This window comes from Lithobates pipiens, unplaced genomic scaffold, assembly GCF_037356315.1.
Source record: "Lithobates pipiens isolate NorthernLeopardFrog02 unplaced genomic scaffold, aLitPip1_a1.2 Scaffold_37, whole genome shotgun sequence".
NCBI classification, from domain to species: domain Eukaryota; kingdom Metazoa; phylum Chordata; class Amphibia; order Anura; family Ranidae; genus Lithobates; species Lithobates pipiens.
Genome location: NW_027507825.1, coordinates 15,843,919 through 15,866,509, shown reverse-complemented (window position 1 = coordinate 15,866,509; position 22,591 = coordinate 15,843,919). Strand labels below are relative to the sequence as shown.

The following is a 22,591-nucleotide window of genomic DNA, read 5'->3' as shown; positions in this document are numbered from 1 at the left end:
GGTGGTTCAGTTATCCTGACTGGGTGTCACATGACGTCCTTCAGGATAACAGCCGGCGCACGCTGGTGGGGGGCACGCATCGCAGCAATTGGTGGTGACACACCGCTACACTGATCTCGGTAAACAGCTTCTGACGGAGGCTCTTTACCATGTGATCAGCCGTGTCCAATCATGGCTGATAACGATGTAAACAGGAAGAGCCGTCGATCGGCTTTTCCTCACTTGCGGCTCTCCTGACAGGGGGGGGGGGTCTATGCTGATTGTTTATCAGTGCAGCCCCCCAAGATCCTGCCCAGGACCACCTACATGCTGCCATGGAAAACCAGGATTGCCATCCACACTGGACCACCAGGTATGCCCCCCCTAGACCACCAAGGAAATGACAATCTGTGCCAAGGCAGCTGCCAATCAATTCCCAGGCAGCTGCCAATCAGTGCCCATTCACAATGCCTACCACTGCCAGTGCCACCAGGGATGCCTATCAGTGCCACCTATCAGTGCCCAGTGCCACCTATCAGTGCCTATCAGTGCCACCCATAAGTACCCATCTTTGCAGCCTTTCAGTGCCCATCAGTGCTCACCAGTGCCACCCATGAGTGCCCATCAGTGCCGCCTATCAATGCCCATCAGTGCTGCATATCAGTGCCACCTACCAGTGCCTGTCAGTGCCTGCTCATTTGTGCCACCTCATCGGTGCCGCCTTGTCAGTGCCCATCAGTGAAGGAGAAAACTTAGTTACAACATTTTATAACGGAAACAAAAGCAAAAAATTTATTTTTTTCTAAATTTTCGGTCTTTTTTTATTTGTTTAGCAAAAAATAAAAAACGCAGAGGTGATCAAATATCACCAAAAGAAAACTCCATTTGTGAGAACAAAAATTATAAAAATTCTGTTTGGGTACAGTGTAGCATGACCACACAATCGTCATTTAAACAGCAACAGCACAGAAAGCTGAAAATTGGCCTGGGCAGGAAGTTCCCGGTATTGAAATTGAAGTGGTTAAATAACAAACACGTCATACTTCCCTCCACTGTGCCGCTCGTTTTGCACAGAGTGGCCCCGAACCTGCTCTTCTTTGGTCCTCGCATCAGACACCCCCCTAGGAGAAGCTCTCTCTCCCGGGGGAATTCCCTTGTGGGCGCGCTCCCGAGTCCAGCACTTGGCATCCATAGCCACCGAATGCAGGACTCGGCCCCGCCCCTGACGATCGCATCACTGGATTTCATTAACAGCAGAGGGAGCCAATAACTGCGCTGCTATCAATCTATAAGGATGCATTAAGGTGAAAAAACACAAAGGTTTACAATATTATATATTGCAGCTTACCCCTTTTAAGTTTAAGATCTACCTTCTTTCCCTTTGCCCTTGTACACACGGTTGGAGAAACCGTCGGAATGTGTCCTATCGGACTGTGTTGTCGGATAATCCGACTGTGTGTGGTATGCATCGGACTGTTTCCGTCAGAATATCCGTCGGACCAAATTTTCCAACATGTTGGAAATATTTTCCAACAAACTGGTCCGATAGGACATACTCCGATCATGTGTAGAGAATTTTGATCGGACAAAGTGCCACGCATGCTCAGATCAAATTCCTACATCAAAGCTATTGGCTACTAGCCTGAATGTAGTCCCATCGTAACGAAATTACGTCATCGCGTTCTGAAAGATCGGATTTTTCGACAACTTTGTCCGACCGTGTGTATGCAACAGTTTCGGACAAAATCCGACGGACAGAATCCGGACAGACAAAATCCGACGGACAAAATCCGACGGATTTGGTTGTCGAAATGTCCGACCGTGTGTACAAGGGCTTATAGTCAGCTGGTGATCTGACCAGTAAGTCTGTTTTTCAAAATAACTTGTAGATGGAGCAGTTAGACCAGGGGTCTTCAAACTACAGCCCTCCAGTTGTTCAGAAACTACAATTCCCATCATGCCTAGTCATGTCTGTGAATGTCAGAGTTTTACAATGCCTCATAGGATGTGTAGTTCCGCAACAGCTGGAGGGACATAGTTTGAGGATTCCTGAGTTAGACGGATCAGACCAACCATTTACCACTGAAAGGAGTGCTTACAAATGATTGGCTTTAATTTGTTAAACCTTTATCCCAAAAGAAAGAAGAAAAAACTGCTGCAACTGCTTATAAAGTGTGAGCTGGAGTTTGGCTTCAGTTTGTTAGTGTATCTAAATCTGCTACTCCATCTAATACTCTTATATTTTTAGCGCCGCTTTACCGTTGTTTAAGTGGCACTATTCAGTGGTTTTAACCCCCCCAGGGGGGTTAAGTCCGCCCGCAAAACCCTGCTAGAGTGGCATTTTGCCAGCGATATCTAAGCGCTGCCCCATTGATTTCAATGGGGAGCAGCGGTGAGTTTACCACTTCTTCACCGCTCCAAAGAAGCTGCTGGCAGGACTTTTTCTGACGCTCTGGGCTTTCACACTGCAGGGCATGGAGCAGCTGTTTTGGGGTGGCTTGCAGGCGCTATAGCATTAAAAAGAGCGCCTGCAAGCCACCCCAAAACAGCTGCTCCCCAGTGTGAAAGGGGTCTTATACAGCCAGATCACCAGGTTTCACCAGGTGAAAACAGAGGGAGAAAAAAAGCCAAAAAAAAACAAAAAAAAAGAAAAAACACAAAAAAAAACGCAGCTAGCACCTCTGATTGGTGAACTGCAATATAATATATTTATGGTTTTGGGTTTAAAAGTTGTCAAAGCCAGTCCAAATCTGGGGGAGGGAAACCATGAAGAAATTATAAAAGGAATTGCAGATCTCAGTCACTTCCAATCTCTCTCGTCTTCTGCCGCCTCATAAATGCCTCAGATAACTTTCATAGCTTGTTACATTTTAACCATTTTTTCCCATCATTAAAAAAAAAAAAAAAAAAAAGTTACACGGGGCGCAGACTTCATCAGGAATGTTACACAGGTCATGGAAGAGAGAAATACAAAAACATTAAAAACACTCAACTAAAGCATATTTGTAGGTTTTGAACAAAGTGGGGGGAAGGTTGAGATCGGGGCTTGATAAAATTAGCCAGCTAACAAACTTAGGAGCCAGTTTTATTAACCACTTAAAGACCAGCCTCGTTTTGAGATTTTGGTGTTTACAAGTTTAAAAGTTTTTTTTTCTAGAAAATTACTTAGAACCACCAAACATTATATATTTTTTATAAGGCCCCTTTCACACATGCGGACAATTATGTCCGTATTTCATCCATCCGTTTGCGGATGAAATACGGACATACATGCATTCCTATGGGATAGCGGGTGTCTGCGGATGAACATCCGCAGACACCCGCTATTGTCCGCCTCCGCAATTGTCCGATTCTGCAGACGGAGGAAAATCCTATTTTTCTGTCCGTCTGCAGAGCGGATCGGATGAACACGGACAGACGGTCCGTGCTCATCCAATCCCCCATAGAAGAGAGCCGAGATCTGACAGGGCGGTACCTGCACAGTAAGCCGGGACCGCCCTGTTATCCGCCAGCTCAGCGGGCACAACGGAGAGATCCCCGCTGAGCAAGCGGATCATCATGGGGCGGATCATTACTGATCCGTCCCGTGTGAAAGGGGCCTAACATCCTACAAAATAAACTGGCGGTCATTGCAATACTTTTCTTCACACCATAAGCCCTTGTACACACGGTCGGAGATTCCGACGGAATGTGTCCTATCGGACCGTTTTGTCGGATATTCCGACTGTGTGTGGTATGCATCGGACTGTTTCCGTCGGAATATCCGTCGGACCAAATTTTCCGACAAACTGCTCCGATCATGTGTAGAGAATTGCGATCTGAGCATGCGTGGCACTTTGTCCGATCAAATTCCTACATCGAAGCTATTGGCTACTAGCCTGAACGTAGTCCCGTCGTAACAAAATAACGTCATCACGTTCTGAACGATTGGATTTTCCGTCAACTTCGTCCGACCGTGTGTATGCAACAGTTTCGAGCAAAATCCGTCGGACAAAATCCAACGGATTTGGTTGTCAGAATGTCCGACCGTGTGTACAAGGGCTATTTGCACAGCGGTCTTACAAGCGCACTTTTTTGGAAAAAAATTTTAATAAAAAAAAAAATAAGACGCCAGTAAAGTTAGCCCCATCTTTTTTTATATTGCGAAAGATAATGTTACGCCGAGTAAATTGATACCCAACATGTCACGCTTCAAAATTGCACCCGCTCCTGGAATAGTGACACGCTTTTACCCTTAAAAATCTCCATAGGCGATGTTTAAAAAAAATTCTACAGGTTGCAGGTTTTGCGTTACAGAGGAGGTCTAGGGCTAGAATTATTGCTGTCGCTCTACCGATCGCGGCTCAGCAGGACGGGGCGCGTTTAAAAAAAAAAAAATGAATTATTATTTATTTTACCTTTTATTTTTTACACTGTTTTAAAAAAGTGTATCACTTTTATTCCTATTGCAAGGAATGTAAACATCCCTTGTAATAGAAAAAAAGCCTGACAGGTCCTCTTAAATATGAGATCTGGGGGTCAAAAAGTCCTCAGATCTCATATTTAGACTAAAATGCAATAAAAAAAAAATAATAATAATAAATCGTAATTTAAAAAAATTATTTAACCACTTCAATAACGGGGCACTTTCATCCCCTTCCTGCCCAGGCCAATTTTCAACTTTAAGCGCTCTCACACTTTTCTGAAGGACAATTGCGTGGTCATGCGGAACACACTGCATCTCCGATCATGGTAAAGAGCCTATGACGTAGGCTCTTTACCATGGGATCAGCTTTGTCCAATCACAGCGTAACTAGGAATTGTCAGTTATTGGCATTCTTCTATTTGGACTGACAGAGCATGAGCAAGAGTAGAGGAGAACCGATAATCGCGAAGACAGGGAATCTGCACTAAGGGCCAGTTCACACCATAGAAATGCAGTCAGGATGCGCTCCAGATGCTTTTTTGCATGGACGTTTTTGATGCGTTCCTTCAAAACGTCACTTCCGCCCACAGCTCTTAAAGCGGGAGTCCGCCGGGACTCCGCGTTTTTTTTTTTTTTTTAAAAGCCAGCAGCTACAAATACTGCAGCTGCTGACTTTTAAAATAGTGACACTTACCTGTCCAGCGCGCCCGCGATGTCGGCACCCGAAGACGATCTCTAGATCGTCTTGTCGGGTGCTGCCGCTGCCATCTTGGGTATGGGAATCAGGAAGTGGAGCCTTTCGGCTTCATTTCCCGGTTCCCTACTGCACATGCGTGAATCGCGCTGCGCAATAAGGATGGTTCCCGCTGCCTCTGGGATCTGTGTGTTTCCCAGCAGGCAGCGGGGCACTTGCGGAAAGGGGCGTAATCTACGCCCCCTTTCCGCAGAGAGCTATCCCGGAAGTGGGTGCAGATACCTGTACTGTACAGGTATCTGCACCCCCCTCCCCCCTGAAAGGTGCCAATTGTGGCGCCGGAGGGGGGGAGGGTTCCGATGAGCGGAAGTCCACTTTAGGGTGGACCTCCGCTTTAAAGATACTGCAGAATGGGAAGTATTTTATATGCTCTTAACATGAGTATGGCCACATAAGCAAAATTTTAGACAAAAAAAATAAATAAATAAAAACTTGTTTTTCTTCGATTGTTATATAATTTTGCAAAAAAAAATAATATTTCTACATAAATTTAGGCCAAAATTTATTCTGATTCGTCGATCCCTGCTGAGCGGGAAGATAATAGGTCTGTCTCTGCACACTGTGCAAGGGCAGACGTGTCAGAGCGCCGCTCTCCCCTATGGGGGGATCGGATGAGGACAGACCCATCGACACCCAATCCAATGACGGATAGAAAAGTAGGTTTTTCCTTCGTCACACTTTTTCGGATCGGAGCGGGTCGGATGTCAGCGGACATGTCACCGCTGACATCTGACGCTCCATGTGAAAGAGGCCTAAATCGTCAAGAATCGTTATCGCCGATCTTGACTAAAGTGTTTCACAATTCTTTCTATGCAAAGAATTCTCTCTGCTCTTCTGAAGCCACAGCCCTCAAAAGAAAGGAAGTTGAACTTAAGTATAAACATTGTAACAATTTGTCAATGGAATAGACTGTGTGTAAGTGAAAAAAGTTTAACCACTTAAACACTAAACCTTTTTCTGACATTTGTTGGTTTCAAGTTAAAATCATTATATATCATTTTTTTTTTTTTTTAGTAGACACCCTAGAGAATAAAATGGTCGTTTTGTAACAATATTTTATGTCACACTGTATTTTCCCAGGTGTCTTTCAAATACAATCTTTTTAGAAAAAATTAAAAAAAAAACACCAGTAAAGTTAGCCCATTTTTTGGTTGTATAATGTGAAAAAGAATTTACATCGTGAGAATCCTGATCTTTTTATTCTAGGCAAAAAAAAAAAAAAAAAACGTGATTCTCATTTTTGCCAGAATCGTGCAGTATACATATATATATACACACACATACATACATACACACACACACAACGGACACTTTATTATTAGGTGCACCTGTTCAATTGCTTGGTAACACAAATTGATAATCAGCCAATCACATGGCAGCCACTCCATGCATTTAGGCATCGAGACGCGGTGAAGACGACTTGCTGAAGTTCAAACTGAGCATCAGAATGGAGAAGAAAGCGGATTTAAGTGACTTTGAACGTGGTATGGTTGTTGGTGCCAGACGGCCTGGTTTGAGTATTAAAAAAAACTGCTGATCTCCTGGGATTTTCACACACAACCATCTCTCTGGTTTACAGAGCAGGATGGAAAAAAAAAAAAAAGAGAAAATATCCAGTGAGCTGCAGTTGTGTTGAGGAAAATGCTTTGTTGATGTCAGAGGAGAATGGGCAGACTGGTTCCAGGTGATAGAAAGGCAACAGTAACTCAAATAACCACTCATTATTACTATTATTATTATTATTATTATTATAACCACTCATCATTACACCCAAGGTATGCAGAATACCATCTCTGAATGCACAACACATCCAACCTTGAAGTAGATGGGCTACAGCAGCAGAAGACCACACCGGGTGCCACTCCTGTCAGCTAAGAACAGGAAAGTGAGGCTACAATTGGCACAGGATCACCAAAATTGGACAACAGAAGATTGGAAAAATGTTGCCTGGTCAGATGAGTCTGGATTTTAGCTGCGACATTCAGATGGTGGGGTCAGAATTTGGCGCATGGATCCATCCTGCCTTCTATCACTGGTTCAGGCTGGTGGTGTAATGGTGTGGGGGGATATTTTCTTGCCACACTTTGGGCCCCTTAGTACCAATTCATCATGGTTTAAACACCACAACCTGAGTATTGTTGCTGACCATGTCCATCCCTGCATGACTACAGTGTCCCCATCTTCTGATGGCTCCTTCCAGCCATTATAATGCCCCATGTCACAAAGCTCCAATCATCTCACCACTGGACAATGAGGTCACTGTCCTCCAATGGCCTCCACACTCACCACATCTCACCCAGAGCACCTTTGGGATGTGGTGGAACTGAGAATGGAATCATGGATGTTCTGCTAGCAAATCAGCAGCAACTCTGTGTTGCTATCGTGTCACTAAGGATCAAAATCTCTGAGGAACATCTCCAACACCTTGTTGTATCTATGCCACCACAAATGATGGCAAAAGGGGGTCCAACCCGGGACTAGCAAGGGGGACATAATAAAGTTGTCAGCGAGTGTGTGATCAATTCATATCTGGGCCAATTCTGACACTTCGTTCCTACATGTAAAAAACTAGTTGCTAGATAATTACTTAAAACCACCAAACATTATATATATTTTTTTTTTTAGCAGAGGCCCTAGAGAATAAAATGATGGATGTTGCAATTTTTTATGTCACACAGTATTTGCGCAGCAGTTTTTAAAACACAATTTCTTTGGAAAAAAAATACACTTTAATGAATAAAATAAAACACAATATTTGCACCAATTCATTTGTATAATGTGAAAGATGATGTTACGCCGAGTAAATAGATACCAAACATGTCACACTTTAAAATTGCGTCTGCCTGTGGAAAGGCAGCAAACTACAGTGCTTAAAATTCCCCCATAGGCGATGCTTTAAATGCCTTTACAGCTTACCAGTTTAGAGTTGCACAGGGGGGGCTAATGCTAGAATAATTGCTCTGACGTTCACGACAATACCGCACATGTGAACTATGATCACCGTTTACATAGGCGTTCGCATTTGCACTTAAGCACAGGGGTGCTTTAATAAATATATATTTTATAATATATATTTATTTTTTATATATTATTATTTATTGTATACAAAACTTGATGAACAACATCCCTTGTGACAGTATAAGCCGTGACAGGTCCTCTTTATGGAGAGATCTGGGGTCTCTCAGACCCCCCCCCCCTCCAATGCAGTCGATCAGACACAGATTGGTCTGATCAGCTACTTTCCCGGTTGCTAACGGCCAAGTAAAAAAAGAGGCAGGACCGGAAGTGAGGACATAGTCGTGGCCGTCGCTCCCGGTTTCCGGGGTCAGAGAGGGAGGATCAACGTGAGCTCCTCTCTCTCCGTTTTATGCAGCCGATGCCGCCGGGCACTGAGAAGGTGAACATACAAGGATGAGACTAATGCTAGCAGAGGAGCTGTGTGTGTGTTTGGGGGGGGGATCCTGTGCAGAATGTCAGCAGAAGTTAGGGGGGCTGTAAGATGCACCAAGCAGGAGGGGCTCCCAGGGGGGCGCTGGGATAAAAGAGTTGGTCACACAAGAAAGGGCTGTTAGGGGTCACTGCATTGTAAGGGGCTGTTAGGGGTCACCGCACTAGAAGAGGGGGGTGTCGGTGGCAGTGTGTAAGGAGGGGTGTCAGTGGCACTTTGGAGGAATTTTTGCACTCTGTAGAGGGGGAGGTGTGGCACTTCGTAGGGTGGGGGTGTCAGTGGCACTTTTGGGGGGGGGGGGTCAGTGGCACTGTGTAGAGGAGGGAAGTGCCAATGGCACTATGTAGGAGTGAGTGTCAATGGCACTATGTAGGGTGGTGTCAGTGGCACTGTTTAAGTGTGGGGGGGGGGGGGCGGTCAGTGGCACTTTGTAGAAATGGGATCAGTGGCACTGTATGTGGGGGGGGGGGGGGTCAGTGGCACTTTGTAGAAATGGGATCAGTGGCACTGTATGTGGGGGGGGGGGGTCAGTGGCACTTTGTAGAAATGGGATCAGTGGCACTGTGTAGAGGGGAGGGAGGGCGTCTGTGGCACTTTGTGTGTTGGCTGGGTGGGGTCAGTGGCACTGTGTAGAGGGGGGGGTCAGTGTCACTTTGTAAGGGGTGTCAGTGGCAGGGGGGAGGGATCATAGGCACTGCGCAAGTGTGGGGAGAGGGGGGCAGTCAGTGGCACTTTGTAGAAAGGGGATCAGTGGCAATGTGTGTATGGGGGGTGGGGTCAGTGGCACTGTGTAGAAAGGAGGGGTCAGTGGCACTGTGTAGGGGGGGCGTAAGTGGTGGCACTGTGTAGGGGGGCAAGTGGCACTGTGTGGGGGGGGCAGGTGATGACACTGTGTGGGGGGGCAGGTGATGACACTGTGTGGGGGGGGCAGGTGATGACACTGTGTGGGGGGGGCAGGTGATGACACTGTGTGGGGGGGGCAGGTGATGACACTGTGTGGGGGGGGCAGGTGATGACACTGTGTGGGGGGGGCAGGTGATGACACTGTGTGGGGGGGGCAGGTGATGACACTGTGTGGGGGGGGCAGGTGATGACACTGTGTGGGGGGGGCAGGTGATGACACTGTGTGGGGGGGGCAGGTGATGACACTGTGTGGGGGGGGCAGGTGATGACACTGTGTGGGGGGGGCAGGTGATGACACTGTGTGGGGGGGGCAGGTGATGACACTGTGTGGGGGGGGCAGGTGATGACACTGTGTGGGGGGGGCAGGTGATGACACTGTGTGGGGGGGGCAGGTGATGACACTGTGTGGGGGGGGCAGGTGATGACACTGTGTGGGGGGGGCAGGTGATGACACTGTGTAGGGGGGGACAGGTGATGACACTGTGTAGGGGGGGACAGGTGATGACACTGTGTAGGGGGGGACAGGTGATGACACTGTGTAGGGGGGGACAGGTGATGACACTGTGTAGGGGGGGACAGGTGATGACACTGTGTAGGGGGGGACAGGTGATGACACTGTGTAGGGGGGGACAGGTGATGACACTGTGTAGGGGGGGGCAGGTGATGACACTGTGTAGGGGGGGGCAGGTGATGACACTGTGTAGGGGGGGGCAGGTGATGACACTGTGTAGGGGGGGGCAGGTGATGACACTGTGTAGGGGGGGCAGGTGATGACACTGTGTAGGGGGGGCAGGTGATGACACTGTGTAGGGGGGCAAGTGGTGGCACTGTGTAGGGGGCAAGTGGTGGCACTGTGTAGGGGAGCAAGTGGTGGCACTGTGTGGGGGGGTAGGTGGTGGCACTGTGTGGGGGGGTAGGTGGTGGCACTGTGTAGGGGGGCAATTGACACTGTGTGGGGGGTAAGTGGTGGCACTGTGTGGGGGGGTAAGTGATGGCACTGTGTGGGGGGAGGGCAAGTGGCACTGTGTAGGGGGAGGGCAAGTGGCACTGTGTGGGGGGAGGGAAAGTGGCACTGTGTGGGGGGGTAAGTGGTGGCACTGTGTAGGGGGGCAAGTGGCACTGTGTGGGGGGGCAAGTGGTGGCACTGTGTAGGGGGGGGCAAGTGGTGGCACTGTGTAGGGGGGGTAAGTGGTGGCACTGTGTAGGGCAGTAAGTGGTGGCACTGTGTGGGGGGTAGGTGGTGGCACTGTGTGGGGGGTAAGTGGTGGCACTGTGTAGGGGGGGGGTAAGTGGTGACACTGTGTGGGGGGGTAAGTGATAGCACTGTGTAGGAGAGCAAGTGGCACTGTGTAGGAGAGCAAGTGGCACTGTGTAGGGGGGCAAGTGGCACTGTGTGGGGGGAGGGCAAGTGGCACTGTGTGGGGGGAGGGCAAGTGGCACTGTGTGGGGGGAGGGCAAGTGGCACTGTGTGGGGGGGTAAGTGGTGGCACTGTGTAGGTGGGGGCAAGTGGCACTGTGTGGGGGGGGCAAGTGGTGGCACTGTATAGGGGGCAAGTGGCACTGTGTGGGGGGACAAGTGGCACTGGGTAGGGGGGCCAGTGGCACTGCATTGGGGGGGGCAAGTGGCACTATGTAGGGGGGTAAGTGGCACTGTGTAGACTGGAGGGGGGGTTACCCCAGTACTGTATATATGGGGGAGGGGTACTTAGTGTGGGGTACAGGGGGTGTCACATTAGGGGGAGGGGGTGTCACATTAGGGGGGAGGGGCACACCAGTGGGCGGAGCTGACTCTTCCTGGTCACACACACACACACAGTGGTTGGGGGATGGGGGGTCTCCTCAGCACTCACCGCTCCGGAGCTCATGGGTCACAGTGAGCAGGTCACCTTCCTGGGAGGGCCCCTCCATGTCACACCGTATACCGTCTCTCCGGTAACAGGAATGCCGCGCTGCCCCTCCCCCGTCCTCCGCCGGCTCCGTCCTCCTCACCCCCGGGCTCCGCTCTGCCCCCCCTCCCCGCACCACTACGGCACGGCGCAACCCACCCCCTTCCAGCCAGCACTACCTAACCTGCACAGCCTGCTCTGCCCCCATTGGTCAGAGCCTCCAGTAGGTGGGCGGTGCCCGGCGCGCCCCAGAGATTCCCTTCCTTGCAACCTCAAGGTTGACGGAGGGAGTGGGCGGGGCGGTCCAGACGTCAACAAAAGCCGGAGAGAACTCATTGGCTGCAAGGCTACAATAGCTCCGCCCCTCGAGCCTTTCTCTCTCGCTGCTTGGCTCGCTTGGAATCCAGGCTATTGGCTGGCAAGGGTTGTCTTCTTCGTGAGGGGAGTTCCCGCCTTTTTCAGTCAGAATCCTGTCAGACCAGACACCGTCCTGTCATATGTGTGTCTGTGCGGGCGTGTGAGGACCTGTGTGCCCCGCAACCCCGTACACTGCTACACACACAAACTCCATACATTGACTTCACTCCATTACCGTCCCATATCATCTATATCTTCTCACATACATGTCACAATCTGCAGTTTGGGCTAGAAAATTACTCAGAGCCCCCAAAACCATATATATATTTTTAGCAGAGACCCTAGAGAATAAAATGGTGGTTGTTGCAATTTTTTATGTCACACATTTGCGCAGCAACTTTTCAAACACAATTTTATTTGGAGAAAAATACACTTTAATTAATTTTAATGCAAACACAATATAATACACATTTTTTTGGGTAACATATAAAACATGATGTAAATAGATACCTAACATGTCACGCTTTAAAATAACGCACGCTTGTGGAATGGCGGCAAACTTCAGTACTTAAAAAATCTACATAGGCGACCCTTTAAAAATGTTTCCAGGTTAAAAGTTTCGAGTTAGGCTACTTTCACACTGTAGCCATGCTGCATTTTCACTAAAGCCTCACTCGATTTAGCGGCGCTTTATCGCTGTTTAAGCTGGATTTTTCGGCTGCTAGTGGGCCACTTTTCACCCTTGCTTGCGGCCGAAGAAGGGGTTAAAACCACTCGTGTTGCCCCGCTTTCGGAAGCGCTGCCCATTCTTCCAAACTGCCCCAAAGGCACATGCTTGCAGGACTTTTCCTAACATCCCGCAATCGCACCACCCGGGTGTGAAATTCGGTCCCAGCCATCCACATGCTCAGCGTCTAAATGCTAGCTTGGCCAAATTGCTAGCACTGCAACTGCTGCCTTTTCAGCTGGTAGACTCTGCCCCCTTTCGTGAATTTGTGGAATGTGCTGTACCTCAGTGGCAGGTTCCAAAACGCCATTGCTTTTCACGGAAGGCCATTCCGGCTCTCTACCGGCATGTGGAAGGCAATGTTTTGGCCTTGTTGGACAGGGCGGTCAGCAGTATGGTGCATATGACCGCTGACTCTGGCAGAGATGTTACCTTTCCTTCACAGCGCACTGGGTAACTCTGCTGGCAGCTGGGAAGGATTGAGGACAGGTTTCAGTATTGTTGGAGCTTGTTCCATCCCCATGCCTCCAAAATGCTAGTGGTGATTCTGCCACAGCTCTCTCCTCCACCCCCTCCTCTTCTTCCTCTATGGCCTCTTCTGTAGATTTGTCCTCTTAACTAGCAGTGCTCTCTAAGCGTTCAAGGGCCTACGCAAGCACTCAGGCAAAAAGATACCATGCGGTGCTTGAGTTGGTCTGCTTAGGGGACAGGAGCCACACTGGGGCAGAGATTCTGTCAGCTCTGCAGGGGCAGGCTCAGAGGTGGTTGACGCCAGCTTCAACCAGGAATATTTGTATGCGACAATGGCACCAACCTTCTCTGCGCCCTCCAACAGGGACACTTGACCAATGTCCCATGTTTGGCACACGTCCTGAATTTGATTGTGCAGCGGTTCTTGAGCAGGTACCCAGGCTTACAGGATCTCCTGAGGCAGGCCAGAAAAGTCTTTGGTCATTTCTGCCAGTCATACAATGCCAGTGCTCAGCTGGCTGACATTTAAAGGGAATGCAACCTGCTCACCAACCACCTAATTTGCGACATGACCACCAGGTGGAACTCAACGTTGGCAATGCTGCAGTGGCTGCACACGAAGCAGAGGGCCATCAATGAGTACCTGTGTGAGTATGGCACCAGGACAGGGTCAGGGGAGCTTGGCTTCATTACACCACGCCAGTGGCTACTGATCAAGGATGCATGCACTCAGGGCTCAAGTCCTGTGGGAACGCATGGAAACGGAGTTCCTGTACTTTTTCCACAATAGGAACTCAGTTCCCATTAGCAGCCGCATCCTGCATATGCCTGAGTAACTGGTTGCTAGGCTGAGCAGCGCCTCTGAGAGAGAGCAGCCAGCCACAGACATCACACCAGACAGAGCCACTCTTACTGCTGGTAAGGATCCAGCCTGTGCCCACTGCCCAGTCAGTGCCAGACAGTCCCGGGGCCACCGCCAACTACTCCCGCAGCCGCTGTAGCACATTGCCAGCAGTGCAGCCCAACTCAGAGCTGCCAGACTTCTCCAGTTCAAATTCTCCTCTCCTGAGCTGAGCCTCTGAGTCCTCCCGCCCATGAGGTCCGCCGCGAGTTTGCTGCCCGTCAGAGTCATTGACAAACTTCCAGGTTTGTTAGTTACAGTGAGCATGCTCCCCCTCCATTCTGCTGCTGTCTCCCTCCATTCTGCTGTCCTCCTCCTTTCTGCTACTGTCCCCCTCCAGTTTTCCTCCATGCCCCCCTCCGTTCTGTTGTCCCCCTCCGGTCTGCTTTCCTCCTCCGGTCTGCTGTCCCCCTCCATTCTTGTGGTGATTATTCTGTTAGTTTGACAAGTTAACTTATTTTGTTTTTGTAAACTGGCACTTTACAATAAATGTTGCACCGTATTTTCTGTGAAATATATATGCATATGAGCGTATCATTTTTTTTTGGTGGGGGAGTGGATCCTGGGTGGGAGTTCCCACACTTTTTTCCCCAGGACTTGACCCCTGCATGCACTGTCCTGTCACCATTTGAGGAGGCCATGAGGATGGTGAGCAGCGACAATGCATGCATCAGTGATACTGTTCCTCTTGTCTTCCTGTTGGAGCACGCGCTTCGTGGAATAATGCGGCAGAACAGCGGGAGGAAGAGGAGGACTTCCTTACCTGTCAAGGCACCCTTTATCCAGATAGTATTCCTGTGGGCCTGCCAAACACACAGGAATAAGAGGAGGAGGAGGATTGTGTCAGCATGGACGTGGAATAAGGCTCAGCAGCAGTCTTCAAGGGATGGTTTTCAGTCCACAGAAATCCAAGGAGTTGCACATGGCTGAGAGGAGGTTGTGACCCTTAGTCACCCAGAGGACTTAGAATCGAATGCCTCTGCAAATTTACGCTGCATGGCCTCCTTGATTCTGCAAAGCCTGCAAAAGGACCCTAGGATTCATGGTATCAAGAGAGGGATCATTATTGACTGGCAACCCTCCTTGATCCACATTACAAGGGTAAGGTTGCAGAACTCATCCTGCCTTTGCAGAGAGAGCAGAGGATGAAATATCTTCAGGAGGCCTTGAAGAAAGGTTTGTGCAATGCATTTCCAGACCCTGGGAGGTTACAATTTCCTGGTGCTGGACAGCGTGTTGCTGAGGCTTCGTTCAATCAGAGGAAGAGCAGTGGAGAAGGTGGCTGTCTGACCAATACCTTTAGACAATTTTTCAGTCCTCAGCACCAAGGTCTGATAAGTTCAAGCAACCACTGCCAGCGTCTGCATTACATGGTGCAGGAATATCTAGGGACAAGAGCAGACTTGGAGACCTTTCCAACAGACTATCCACTGGGTTACTGGGTCTTGAGGATGGACCACTGGCCAGAACTTGCTCAATATGCAATTGAGCTACTGGGCTATCTTGCATCCAGCATTCTTTCTGAAAGCACATTCAGTGCTGCTGGAGGATTTGTAATGGTTCATAGAGTTCGTCTGTCCACAGACTCCGTCGATAGGCTCACATTCATAAAAATGAATCGGTCTTGCATCAGCAGCTATCAAGCACCTCATGCTGATGTAACTGATAGATTTTTCTATGGATGTGGATTCCCTTGAAGACTGCCTATGCTGAGTAATTATCCTATTCCTCCTCAATCTTGATGATGCTAGCTTCCAACAATATTTTTGATTTATGGCACCACTGCCTAAGGCCCAATTCTTCTGCCCCTGTTTAACCACTAGCCTACCAGGCACGAACACCCCCTTCCTGCCCAAGCCATTTTTCAGCTTTCAGCGCTGTCGCAATTTGAATGACAATTGCACGGTCATACTACACTGTACCCAAACAATTTTTTTAAATAATTTTCTTCAAACAAATAGAGCTTTCTTTTGCTGGTATGTAATCACTGCTGGGTTTTTAATTCTTTACAAAAAAAAGTCCAAAAATTTTGGAAAAAAAAGGTTTTTACATTTTTTTCTGTTGGTAAATATGTAAGTAATTCACTGATGAGGCAGCACTTATAGGCTGAACTGGTGGGCATTGATGATGTGGCATGTATGGGCACTGATGAGCCGGCACTTATGGGCACTGATGAGGAGGCACTAATATGCTGCACTTATGGGCACTGATAGGTGGCACTGATGAGCACTGGTGGACACTGATAGGCGGCACTGGTGGGCACGGATAGGTGGTACAGATGGGCACTGATTGACAGCACTGATGGTTAGCACTGATAGGTGGCACTAATTGCCAGCACTGACTGGCATGTTTAATATGCACTGATTTGTGGCACTTGTGGGCAGTGTGGGCACTGATTGCTGCCACTGGTGAGCTCTGATCACTGGCATTGGTGGGCACTGTATACTTGCATTGGTGGGCATGCTATTTTTACACTTTATATATTGTAAACAGGGCACTGATGATCAGTGCCCTGATTACTTCCCTAGCTGCCCCCCTGTGAGGAGATGCCGCTGATCGGCTTTCCTCTCCTCACACTCTGTCAGTGTTAGGTGAGGAGAGCCAATTACCAGCATCTCCGTGTTTACATGTGACCAGCTGTGATTGGACACAGCCGATCACATGGTTAAAGAGTTGCGGACGCAGCTCTTTACACAGATCGGGGTTGCACCATGTCCTAGCAACACAGTGCGGCGTGATCAACACGCTGCGTGCCCCCGTGGGCGCTTGGGAGTGGCCGTTCTGTGCCGCCATCATATGACCAAGAGCTGCACCGCCCCGCCGTCATTTGATGGTGGGTGGGCAGCAAGCGGTTATCAGGGGCATGTAATTACAATTTTTGATAGAATATTTCACAGCAGGGCCCATTCCTGCATCTAAAGAGTAACTGTGAGGGGTTACAGTGTTTTGACACCACCACCAACCAAGGCCCAATTTCTCTGCCCCTGTTTAACAGGGGCAGGTAAATAAAAATTTTCATATGATATTTCACAGCAGGGCACATTCCTGCACCCACCAAGAGTAACTGCAAGCTTACAGTAAGCTTACAGTCTTGTGGCATCACCACCACCAAAGGCCCAAGTTTTCTTCCCCTGTTTAACCACTTAAGCCATGGACCATTTTGCTGGCCAAAGACCAGAGCACATTTTGCGATTCGGCACTGCGCTGATTTAACTGACAATTGCGCGGTCGTGCGATGTGGCTCCCAAACAAAATTGACGTCCTTTTTAACCCACAAATAGAGCTTTCTTTTGATAGTATTTGATCACCTCTGTGTTTTTTTGCGCTATAAACATAAATAGAGCGACAATTTTAAAAAAATGCATTCTTTTTTACTTTTTGCTATAATAAATATCCCCAAAAAATATATAAAAACACTTTTTTTTCCCTCAGTTTAGGCCAATACGTATTCTTCGACATATTTTTGGTAAAAAAAAAAAATCGCAATAAGCATTTATTGATTGGTTTGCGCAAAATTTATAGCATTTACAAAATAGGGGATAGTTTTATGGCATTTTTATAAAAAAAAAAATTTTTTTTACTAGTAATGGCAGGGATCAGCGATTTTTATCGTGACTTCGATATTATGTCAGACACGTTGGACAATTTTGGTGTGATTTTTGGGACCATTCACATTTATACATCGATCAGTGCGATTAAAATTGTATTGATTACTGTGTAAATGTGACTGGCAGTAAAGGGGTTAACACTAGGTGTCGCTGTAAGGGTTAAGTATGTCCTAAGGATGTGTTTTAACTGTAGGGGGATGGGCTAGCTGTGACACATCACTGATCACTGATCATAGCTCCCGATCACAGGGAGCTATGATCAGTGACACTGTCACTAGGCAGAATGGGGAGATGCTTGTTTACATTAGCGAGTATACATTAACGATCGTTCGCAGGACCCGCGATCCTACTCACAGAGCTCCCGGCTGACACGTGCACATGATGGCACGGCGGCAAATTCAAAGGGATGTACAGGTATGCCCATTTGTCCAGCCTTGCCCTTCTGCCGACATACATCAGCGTGTGCAGGTGGGGAACCGGTTAACGGTGTTTGCGTATTCAAACAAACTTTTTGCATGTTTGCATATTCTGCTGCGAACCGGACCGGGGGGTTGTTCTTCTTCTTTAACAATGTACCTTGCGCAGGAAAGAAGAATCCACAAAGTACTCTCTTCCTTCAAACTTTTATGGGTGAGACCATTTGGCCGCCTCCACTGCGCATGAAGAGTTAAGGGATTGCGGTTTAGTTGTGACTTTGAGAAATATATTTAGATGCCTGCGAGGACAGATAATTTAAGGTGACGGCGGTGGATCTTTCGAGGGGTTATTTCCATCAGAAGAGCCTCTTGTTTCAATGCGGCTGAGCAGACTCTGAGGCATGCAGGTTCAGGTCACTGCTGTGTTTATCTTGTACAGAAAGAAAACGGAACACCTGGTAGCATAAATAAAGCTTAGCCGTGGGTGGTGGGTGGTTTTAGGACAGGCCTGGCTAAGTATACACCGCATATCGCCAGCGCATACAACCAGATCTGCAAATGGTCACTGTCTGCAAGAATGTCTTTGCTGGTTTATAATAATACAAAAGCAATAGCAGTAAATCACTAAATCCACATTACTGCTCAATTCACAAGCTTAACAACCCAGGGTCCTTATTAAAAAAATAAATAAATACAAGTAATTTTCAGCTGCATCCAGAGATTTAAAAATTAGTAAATTAGGTGGAACTCCACTCTCTTAGCCCCTGTACACACGGTCGGAGATTCCGACAACCAAATCCGTCTGATTTTTTCTGTCGGATTTTGTCCGACGGATCTTGTCCGAAACTGTTGCATACACACGGTCGGATAAAATTGTTGAAAAATCCGATCATTCAGAACGTGATGACGTAATTTCGTTATGATGGGACTACATTCAGGCTAGTAGCCAATAGCTTTGGTGTAGGAATTTGATCTGAGCATGCGTGGCACTTTGTCCGATCGGAATTCTCTACACATGATCGGAGTATGTCCGATCGGAGCATTTTGTCAGAAAATATTTCCGGCAAGTTGGAAAATTTGGTCCGACGGATATTCCGATGGAAACAGTCCGATGCAGACCACACACAGTCAGAATATCCGACAAAACGCTCCGATCGGACACATTCCGTCAGAATCTCCGCTCTTGTGTACAAGGGCTTAATCGACATAGACTATTTCTAATCTTTATTCTGCTGGCATTATAAATAGGAAACTGATCAACAATGTTTGGTCCAAATGAAGATATCAGCACCTCATCCCGGTAAAGTAGAGAACAACGACAATAGGCGAAAATAGGACACACACACACACACACAACTGCTTAAAAACAGGTAATTTTATTTTAGTTCATCTTTAGAATTTTTGGGGAGACAAACTCATAAAACACATTGGGGTTTATTTACGAAAGGCAAATCCACTTTGCACTTGCAAGTGCACTTGGAAGTGCAGTCGCTCTAAATCTAAGGGGTAGATCTGAAATGAGGGGAAGCTCTGCTGATTTTATCATCCAATCATGTGCAAGCTAAAATGCTGTCTTTTATTTTCCTTGCATGTCCCCCTCGGATCTACAGTGACTTTACTTCCAAGTGAACTTTCAGTGCAACATGGATTTTCCTTTAGTAAATAACCCCCATAGACAGGTAAGAAACAGCTCAGCCTTCCTGAGATATCATCCTCCCTTACATATACATATTGCAGCAAAGCAAGGGTAATTAAACAAAGCACACAATGAACTGCAAGAGGGAGGGTGATGGTTAAGCCAACGCATTTCACAGTTGCAGCTTCTTCAGGGGATCAGGAACTGTTGTTGAGCGTACAAATACTATATATATATATATATATATATATATATATATATATATATATATATATATATATTGGTTTTATATGTATTGGTGGGGCTTTTTTTCTCAGAGAACAGGTGCAGGAATTCCCCCTTTCTGGGCCAACCTTAGTCTCTGGCCCTGCCCACCTCGGAGCACTGTCTCTTGGCTCCACTCCCTACCCACCTCCTAGTATCCCCCCTTTAAGAGAATACGGAACCAAGTATCATTTTGTGCTACTAAGTAATTTGTATGGAATTTGATAGACCCCCACCACAGCAACAATAGATCCCCCACACAAAAACAGACCCCCCCAAGCAAAATTGCACCCTGCATAACAAAATACCACCCCAGAAACAATAAACTCCCACAACAACAGACCCTACGGCAGCAACAATAGATATAGCCCAGACAGCAACAGACTCCCTCCCAGCAACAATGGACCCCCCAAAACAAAATACCACCCCAGCAACAATAGACCCCCCAGCAGCCAGCATCAATAAGACCCTTCATCAGCAAGCAACAATAGACCATCTCCCCCAACAGTAGATCCCTCCCAGCAATAATTGACCCCCCAGCCAACAACAATAGACCTACCCTGCAACAATAGACTCCCACAAAAAATAGATCCCCACTAGTGACAATAGATTCCCCAGTAGGGATGGCCTTGTGGTTTGCCCGGCGGTCGGTTCATGGTGAATTTTGCGTGTTCGTGTTTCGCCAAACCGGCGGACTTCTGGCGCTGTTTGTGCAGCAGACATATGCGTTTACATTGTGAAAGAACTTTGACCCATGATGACACATCCATCATGGGGTACAGGGCAGCCAATTGAAACATTTCAGCAAATGGAGAATTGGACATTCCCCCTACCTTATAAATAGACTTGATCTGGCGGCCATTTTACATTCTGTCTTTTGTCAGTGTAGGGAGAGGTTGCTGTGTGGAGCAGGGACAGACTGTAGTGACACAAATCGCTAGCTATTAGGTCCACAAAAGTCCTTTGAAGAACTGGTATAGGTGTACAGTATATAGGGTTCTGGTGCACTGCTGCTGACTGCTGTGCTGCTGATTGCTGAGTGCACTGCTGACCGATTCTGCAGCTGTCTTTTGTCAGTGTAGGGACAGGACGCTGTGTGGAGCAGGGACAGTCAGTTTAATCACTAGCTATTTCTATTAGGTCCACAAAGGTCCTTTTAAAGCGGAGGTCCACCCTAAGGTGGACCTTCCGCTCATTGGAATCCCCCCCCCCTCCGGCGACACAATTGGCACTTTTCAGGGGGGAGGGGGGTGCAGGTACCTGTACAGTACAGGGATCTGCACCCACTTCCGGTGTAGATTCTGAAGAAGGTACGCCCCTTTCCGCAGAATCTACGCCCCTTTCCGAAAGTCCCCCGCTGCCTGCTGGGAAACACACGGATCCCAGAGACAGCAGGGACCATCCTTATTGCGCAGAACGACTCGCGCATGCGCAGTAGGGAACCGGGAAATGAAGCCGAAAGGCTCCACTTCCTGAGTCCCATACCCAAGATGGCGGTGGCAGCACCCGAGAGACGATCGAGAGATCGGCTTCAGTGTGCTGACACCGCGGGTGCGCTGGGCGGGTAAGTGTCACTATTTTAAAAGTCAGCAGCTGCAGTATTTGTAGCTGCTGGCTTTAAAAAAAAAAAACGGCGGATCTCCCGGCGGACTCCCGCTTTAAGGACTGGTATAGATGTACAGTATATAGGGTTGTACACGTCTATCTCGGTGCTGGTGTCAGTGCTCTCTATCACAGTGCTGGTGTCAGTGCTCTCTATTTCGGTGCTGGTGTCAGTGCTCTCTCTCTCTATCTTGGTGCTGGTGTGGTGTCAGTGCTCTCTATCTCGGTGCTGGTGTCAGTGCTCTCTCTCTCTATCTTGGTGCTGGTGTGGTGTCAGTGCTCTCTATCTCGGTGCTGGTGTCAGTGCTCTCTATCACGGTGCTGGTGTCAGTGCTCTCTATCTCGGTGCTGGTGTCAGTGCTTTCTATCACAGTGCTGGTGTCAGTGCTCTCTATCTCGGTGTTGGTGTCAGTGCTCTCTATCTCAGTGCTGGTGTCAGTGCTCTCTATCATGGTGCTGGTGTCAGTGCTCTCTATCTCGGTGCTGGTGTCAGTGCTCTCTATCACAGTGCTGGTGTCAGTGCTCTCTATTTCGGTGCTGGTGTCAGTGCTCTCTCTCTCTATCTTGGTGCTGGTGTGGTGTCAGTGCTCTCTATCTCGGTGCTGGTGTCAGTGCTCTCTCTCTCTATCTTGGTGCTGGTGTGGTGTCAGTGCTCTCTATCTCGGTGCTGGTGTCAGTGCTCTCTATCACGGTGCTGGTGTCAGTGCTCTCTATCTCGGTGCTGGTGTCAGTGCTTTCTATCACAGTGCTGGTGTCAGTGCTCTCTATCTCGGTGTTGGTGTCAGTGCTCTCTATCTCAGTGCTGGTGTCAGTGCTCTCTATCATGGTGCTGGTGTCAGTGCTCTCTATCTCGGTGCTGGTGTCAGTGCTCTCTATCACAGTGCTGGTGTCAGTGCTCTCTATAACGGTGCTGGTGTCAGTGCACTCTATCTCGGTGCTGGTGTCAGTGCACTCTATCTCGGTGCTGGTGTCAGTGCTCTCTCTCTATCTCGGTGCTGGTGTGGTGTCAGTGCTCTCTATCTCGGTGCTGGTGTCAGTGCTCTCTATCAGGGTGCTGGTGTCAGTGCTCTCTATCTCGGTGTTGGTGGCAGTGTGCTCTATCTCGGTGCTGGTGTCAGTGCTCTCTATCTTGGTGCTGGTGTCAGTGCTCTCTCTCTATCTCGGTGCTGGTGTGGTGTCATTGCTCTCTATCTTGGTGCTGGTGTCAGTGCTCTCTATCACGGTGCTGGTGTCA

At 48.3% G+C, this 22,591-nt stretch overlaps 1 protein-coding gene across 1 annotated transcript in view; it reads right to left on the bottom strand.

Moving 5' to 3' along the window:
- The window catches only part of RPS6KA5 (ribosomal protein S6 kinase A5), a 202,885-nt gene extending 191,366 nt beyond the window's left edge, over positions 1 to 11,519 (bottom strand). The window contains exon 1 of the mRNA XM_077466763.1: positions 11,340 to 11,519. Coding sequence (XP_077322889.1) covers positions 11,340 to 11,397 — 58 coding nt within the window. The 5' untranslated portion in view covers positions 11,398 to 11,519. The remainder of the gene's footprint in view (positions 1 to 11,339) is intronic.
- Positions 11,520 to 22,591: the final 11,072 nt, after the last annotated feature.